At 35.3% G+C, this 7,261-nt stretch overlaps 1 protein-coding gene across 1 annotated transcript; it reads left to right on the top strand.

Annotated features, from left to right (window-relative positions):
* Positions 1-1,515: 1,515 nt before the first annotated feature.
* Positions 1,516-5,501, top strand: LOC132553939 (peptidyl-prolyl cis-trans isomerase B-like). Its single transcript, XM_060218234.1, has 4 exons — positions 1,516-1,596; positions 4,260-4,461; positions 4,783-4,902; positions 5,059-5,501. Exons 1-4 carry the CDS (start codon positions 1,540-1,542, stop codon positions 5,292-5,294), a joined length of 615 nt encoding a protein of 204 aa, XP_060074217.1. The 5' UTR covers positions 1,516-1,539; the 3' UTR covers positions 5,295-5,501.
* Positions 5,502-7,261: the final 1,760 nt, after the last annotated feature.

Raw genomic sequence — 7,261 nt, 5'->3', positions numbered from 1 at the left:
CACGTGCAAGAGGATCCGATCGAAAATGGCGGACGATAATAGACCCATTATTCTTTCATATACAGTATCATTGTATTTGATGCATATAACGGACAGGACAGTCCGTTGATGGTGGCTGCCGTCCTCATCGCCACCATTTTTTATCGCTGCTTTTTATTTCGAATTTCCACTTAAAACCCCGCATAATGAAGACGAGTGAAGACGTAAGAACGGGATCATCTATTTCTACAAAGCTTTCTTTTCATGTCGGTCTCACGATAATCTCGTTCTTTTATTAGATAATTTATTTCTTTTAGATACGTACTGAGATTGCTTATTTCTGATATCAGATATCTAATTCAATTTGATGATTGCTTATTTCTGATATCAGATATCTAATTCAATTTGATGATCGCTTATTTCTGATATCAGATATCTAATTCAATTTGATGATTGCTTATTTCTGATATCAGATATCTAATTCAATTTGATGATTGCTTATTTCTGATATCAGATATCTAATTCAATTTGATGATTGCTTATTTCTGATATCAGATATCTAATTCAATTTGATGATTGCTTATTTCTGATATATTCTAATTCAATATGATGATTGCTTATTTCTGATATCAGATATCTAATTCAATTTGATGATTGCTTATTTCTGATATCAGATATCTAATTCAATTTGATGATTGCTTATTTCTGATATCAGATATCTAATTAAATTTGATGATCGCTTATTTCTGATGTCAGATATCTGATTCAATTTGATGATTGCTTATTTCTGATATCAGATATCTAATTCAATTTTATGCACACGATATATTGTTTACTAAACTAGATCTTACATAATAAAAGACATCTTATGTAGTTGATCAGATATCAAATCTTTTAAATAAGGTAGATAATGCAATTTTCTGGATAAGATGTCTTTTCTAAAAAGAATAGATATAAAGCGAATATTTATTAAAAATACTTAGATATTTATTCAATAATTAGTAATATCTTATTTACTAAGATATTTATTTTAGTAAATAAAACACTAAATTTAGAAATGAGATATCTCGTTTAGAAATTCATTAAAATTGATGGATTTAAAATAAATAATATTATTTACTAAATGAGATATATAATTTGATTTTATCAAGTTCTGTATCAACATTTTTCTATGAATAAATTACTTTTTCTCTGTTTTCAATTCAGCAACATTGTTAAATGCTATGCACTCGTTGATTTCCGGATGTCAACTGAAGTGTTAACGAAGCTGAATTTAAAAATAACTGCGAGATTTTAAAACTTTTTTTGGAACAAGAAAATATTTTTTAAATGAATATGTTTAACTAATACGATTGTACATGGAACCAATGGAAAGTGGAAAGTCAGCAAAAACCAAGACGTTAGAATTGACTGATTGCCCTGTTTGTGGGGCCCCTTTGTAAATCTACCCCCCTCACCGTAACCATGTTTACGACTTCCCCTAGCGGTAAGACTCTACTTTTTGGTACACATGCTACGTGGCGTTGTAGAGGCTGATAGCATCATAATTTCAAGAAAACCATGGACGTGTCACACATGCTCATCGTCGTTGGATTATCCCTGCTAAAGTTTGTACAGGTAATTTTTCTTACTCTTACATATACACATATTTAATCAAGCAAAGATTTGGAAGATTTCGTATCAGCATTAAGTGCTTGGGGAATTCGTTTTGTACTAATTTATAAAGACGACGCGCGTGTAGTACGAATTATCACCATCTATAAGAAAGGTGCAATACAGAGTTATTTCTGTATAACAGAACTTCAGACTATTTTTTTTTATAGATTAACAAAAGTATGATGTTCTTCATATCTATTTACATCGTTTTTCTCGGTTTGTAAACAGCGTTGAAACGTGTCAAGATGGGTTGGGGAGGGGGATAAGAGGGATAGCAGGAGAGGGCGGAAGTGCCACATGTTGCTGTATTCGGGGCTTACAAGCACAATACACAAACTTATTTGAGGGTTAAACTTTGTAAACATGCCGGAGGTTATAAGTGACCATTCATGGAATCACTTAATGCTCATACACAGTCTTATACAAAACAAAGTTAATGCTTTTAAAAAAAATACAAACCAGAAATATTTGTTCATTCTTTTGTAAATAGTCAACTGGTGGTCATGGATTTGTACCACATCAGATGTGGCGAATCAGCTGATTTAGCAGCAGGGGAGGGGGTGTCGGACTTCAGTACTTCAGGCATGGACATCACGGAGTGTTTCTGACACTCGAGCAGTGTCAGTCGATGTGCCGCCATGGTTACGAGCGAAGATTATATAACACTACGATATCACAACAGCTCGTTCAGGAAGGGCCATTAAGATGATAACAGTTTGATACTTGTTCTACATCGAGGGCCTGACCAGAGGCTCGGTCAAATGAAAATTTCAGAGACTCGTCTCATTAATGTCGAATCGTTGGAAATGGAAACAATGTGAGATTCTGTTGAACTTTTATAACTTTTACCTTTCACCTAGCCGTCCGGGGTTCGATTCCCTGAATGGACGCAAAAAGATAGGGGTTACCTGCCTGAGCACGTGGGGTTTCACTGGGTACTGCGGTTTCCTTCCAAAGTGAAAGCTTATGCGCGCCTCGGGTGAAAAACTTGTTTCGCTATTGTTGTATAAAGGTTTATTCATTAATTTAAAACTTTTATAATCTCACATGCGTCTGTTAAAATAGCATTGCATTAATCGGATGCGGAATCTAAGTCGATGATATCGTAACTCGATGTCTCAATTCTTGACGTTACAATGTCCATGTCGTCAGGAAGTGATGTCACAGTCGAATCAAACGGTACTTTCAGCCAGCCTGTGGTGTTACACTGATAATCAGGTAGTTAGGTGATAAATATAATTTTGTAACAGTAATGTACACGTGATTACTTATATTGGTTAAAAATATATAAGTCCTTATTGAATTGTATTGAATTGTTTAACACAGATTTATACATCCATGTTTATATACTGTTGGGTACACAGAATGGTAGTATCTACCAATGTCAAGAGTACCAATTGGCCAATGAAAATGCTTGTTTCACAGAGGATTTAATCATATTTACCTCTCTGTTCTAAAATCACACTTCGAAGTTCTTGGAACTGCAACGCCGTCAAAATGAGAACGATTACGTCATAATAATTTACGAGTTAATCAATCAGTATCTCGATGTAAGAAATAAATTATTGGATAAACATGTATGAATAAATATGATACAACAGAGATCCTCTCAGCTCTCGGGTTGTGAGGTGTGGTTATACATTAAGGATCTTACATGGGTTTCTATCCTATATTGTTAATTTACCGAGTCTCTATTTTCATTAGTATATTATGAAAACAAATGTAAGATTCTGTTCTGATTTGGATACTTTTGAAAATGTTTCATACAAATGCATTTCATTTGATTGGTATATAATCTACATTGGCGATATGTTAACTTCAAATCTCTGTTTGGTGACGTCAGAATAATATGACGTCATAAAGTTATGATGTCACAATGGAAAATTTAACCAACGGGAGTCTTCATCCAATCATAAACTCACAAGAGTTACCTACAGGAAGTTGTATGATAAAGATAGTAGCAATGTTTTAGCTGTACAGGTGAGTTAGAACAATGTGTTTGTTTAAAACGATAGTTTCGTGTACATTTCTGTGTAGACGTTAATGTAATTTTGTTCCACTTACATATTACATTTAACTTACTGACGTCAATGTAGATATCACATCCTAACTAATTACGCATGTAGACAATTTATTACTAATTTACAACACAGACACACGAACTTAGTCGCATCTTTGTAAGGGGAGATAATTCTATTTTTTTTATTTCAACCCTCGTAACATCTGGTATCCCTCTCTTTTTTTTTACAGAGAAAGCTCGTATTTATGTGTATACTGTTGTTGTATTGCCCGGTCAATACCATGGGAGGACGGTCATCTCTCTGGCCCCTGTGCTGGTAAACTTCTCGTCTGCTCTATATATTTACATCATACCACCATCACCAAGTTGTATTCTACTATTAAGGGTCCCGTGTATTGATGGGCCACTTCGCGCAATATGAGATAATTTCCAGTAATGTTAGTAAATTAAAATTGCGACAACCGAGATAGTTTATTAATATTTCGTATTTCTCAAATCGTTTGATAGACAGAATGAAACGAACATATATAATTAGGTGAAGCTGATGATTGCATGCTTCGGTGGTTCCGGATTGTTCTATACCTCTGTGTTTCCCGTTATATAGGGTGGTGATTTGACTGTCACCAACAAAGTTTATTTCGACATAACCATTGATGGCGAAGAAAGTGGACGGATCATATTTGGTGTATTTGGAGAGGCGGTTCCCTTGACCGCCGAGAACTTCGTCCAGCTGGCTACCCACGCTAATGGTTACGGCTATAAAGGTAGCAAGTTCCACCGTGTCATCAAGGATTTCATGATCCAAGGTATGTGCTATCTCCTGATGTCATGTAACGTCACGCTTTCTACTTCAATGATTTGGTGCCAATAAGTAAGAAACAGTTTCCCGAAGCTAATTACAGTCAACATCTGTTCTTCCTTTTCATATAAGATATACCGGGTACGGCGCCTGTACAGGACTGTATATAAAAACAACAAAAAATGCTTGCTAGTTGTGTAAATTAATTGCACATACTTTTTTTATTTTGTCACAATAAACATACGAATAAAATTAACACTGATAAAGGTTACAGCTGCAGCTCTTAATTTTTATTCTTTGTTTTAATTCCTTTTTTTCTCGAACTCAGGCGGAGATTTCTCCGCAGGCGACGGAACAGGAAGTAAAAGTATTTATGGGAAATACTTTGCGAATGAGAACTTCAAGCTTGCTCATTATGGAGCTGGATGGGTCAGCATGGCTAACGCAGGTACAGTATCTGTCCTTCTGTTGGTTTGTCTTTAAAATATAAGGCGGGACATCACATTGGATCATCGCATTGATATTACCACTATCTGATTATCTGGGCGAACATCCTTCCATTTTCAGTATAAAACCGTTGACATTCTATGTTATTGTGTTTCAGGTGTTGATACAAATGGATCCCAATTTTTTATCACATGTAAATCCACTTCATGGTTGGACGGAAAGCACGTGGTTTTCGCAAAGGTGTTGGAGGGTATGAGTGTAGTGCGACAGATTGAAAACCTTGCTGTTGATGTAGAAGATCGTGATAAGCCATACTCTGATGTTGTCATCGCCGACTCTGGTGTCATCGATGTGGACACGCCATTTGATGTTGATACAGGGCCTGTTGACTGACAACTAGTTGTTAACAAAATAGTACAACTCAGGGCTAAAATGACGCTTCTAAAGAAAATGAATGTCTAAACACAAATTAGACTTGGGTGTATGTTGAAATCCAGTCTTATGTTTTACTTCAAGTTGCACTTAAACTGTGTTAAAACTTTTATATTTTTCTATGGGAATAAAACAGCTATTCTAGAAGTAGTTACATTGTACCTGAAACATTGTTGTTCATAAACAAAGTTTCTTCTGTTTTGTTCGGTCGACGTTGAACGGCCAGTGTGCTGTCAGTAAAGCAAGTTTCGGATTTACGGATACGTAGTGAAAATCTCCACTACGGTAGAAGTAAACATTATGGAAACTAACGTGTTTCTATTAAGAAATTAATAAAATGTAGTACAGCAGGTAGGTCCATGTAGGTATTAAAATATATAGATTTCTGGCTTATGGTGGTCAAGCGATGTTAAGTAAAGTGGTCAAATGGACTCGTACAGACTAATAGTCTGTAGCAATTGAACCAAAAATATTCTTTTTTTATTTTATAAAGTATATACATCCATGATAAGACCGATTCATCTCTCCGTCCTTAGTAAGGTCCTTCATGATATATATGGGATTAATTTATACATATTATAGCCAGATCTTGTGCACAGACCTGGTCAGTAAAATCTATCCACTCAGAGTCTATCCACCTCCCTGATTAATTCATCATGTGTGTCCCGTGTATCCCTTATGTCATTATAAAACTGCACTGTGATTTCGGAACCCAAAATGGTGTAATTTTCAACATGTTACAGTCCCATACTCATTGATTTATGATATGAAGAACCGACTGACCACGCCCTTTTCTCTGTCCAGAGCTTTAATCGGATCCTGCAGGTATCCAAAGCATATTTTTTTAATCATTCAATAATCTAATTACAAAACGTCACCTTTTTGTTATCATTAAAGAAAGTGCTCAGTCGATGGTAAAAATGACCCGTCTTATTTCTTGATAGACGACCATGTTGGATTTTCGACTGACACAAATAAAACAATCACACACAACCTCATCTTCCATTATACACTCCCACAAACAAAACCAAATGGGCGACATGAAGAATTTTTTATTTTGAGTAAGGTCGTCTTGTCGTTATTTCTCAAGTTACAAACATGTTATTCTCTGGTCTGGATAACGTTCTTTTTCCTGTCAGTAGTAACGCCTGATCTGGATAACGTTCTTTTTCCTGTCAGTAGTAACGCCTGATCTGGATAACGTTATTTTTCCTGTCAGTAGTAACGCCTGATCTGGATAACGTTATTTTTCCTGTCAGTAATAACACCTGATCTGGATAACGTTATTTTTTCTGTCAGTAATAACACCTGATCTGGATAACGTTATTTTTCCTGTCAGTAATAACATCTGATCTGGGTAACGTTATTTTTTCTGTCAGTAATAACACCTGATCTGGATAACGTTATTTTTTCTGTCAGTAATAACACCTGATCTGGGTAACGTTATTTTTTTCTGTCAGTAATAACGCCTGATCTGGATAACGTTATTTTTTTCTGTCAGTAATAACGCCTGATCTGGATAACGTTATTTTTTCTGTCAGTAATAACGCCTGATCTGGATAACGTTATTTTTTCTGTCAGTAATAACACCTGATCTGGATAACGTTATTTTTTCTGTCAGTAATAACACCTGATCTGGATAACGTTATTTTTTCTGTCAGTAATAACACCTGATCTGGGTAACGTTATTTTTTCTGTCAGTAATAACGCCTGATCTGGATGACGTTATTTTTCCTGTCAGTAATAACGCCTGATCTGGATAACGTACTTTTAGAAATGCACACAAATCCATATAAAACGTTGGCCCTTTTTATTTAATTGTTTATTTTTTAGGTTTAGGAATCCTAATAAGTTCCTGCACATGTCTATATTTATTTATTTATTTAGGTAGAACTATGTGACGGTAGGACTTGTTTCAGCTAGACAGC

Source organism: Ylistrum balloti, unplaced genomic scaffold, assembly GCF_031769215.1.
Source record: "Ylistrum balloti isolate Yb309-2 unplaced genomic scaffold, AGI_CSIRO_Ybal_v1 Utg370368, whole genome shotgun sequence".
Classification (NCBI taxonomy): Eukaryota; Metazoa; Mollusca; class Bivalvia; order Pectinida; family Pectinidae; genus Ylistrum; species Ylistrum balloti.
This window is presented reverse-complemented; position numbering and strand designations above follow the sequence as displayed.

What these genes read in the sequence shown, in the direction of transcription:
- LOC132553939 (XM_060218234.1), top strand. Translation starts at nt 1,540, where the DNA reads ATGGACGTGTCACACATGCTCATCGTCGTTGGATTATCCCTGCTAAAG. An exon ending in CCCTGCTAAAGTTTGTACAG is followed by an intron (nt 1,597 to 4,259) that starts GTAATTTTTCTT and finishes CCCGTTATATAG; the next exon opens with GGTGGTGATTTGACTGTCAC. An exon ending in CAAGGATTTCATGATCCAAG is followed by an intron (nt 4,462 to 4,782) that starts GTATGTGCTATC and finishes TCTCGAACTCAG; the next exon opens with GCGGAGATTTCTCCGCAGGC.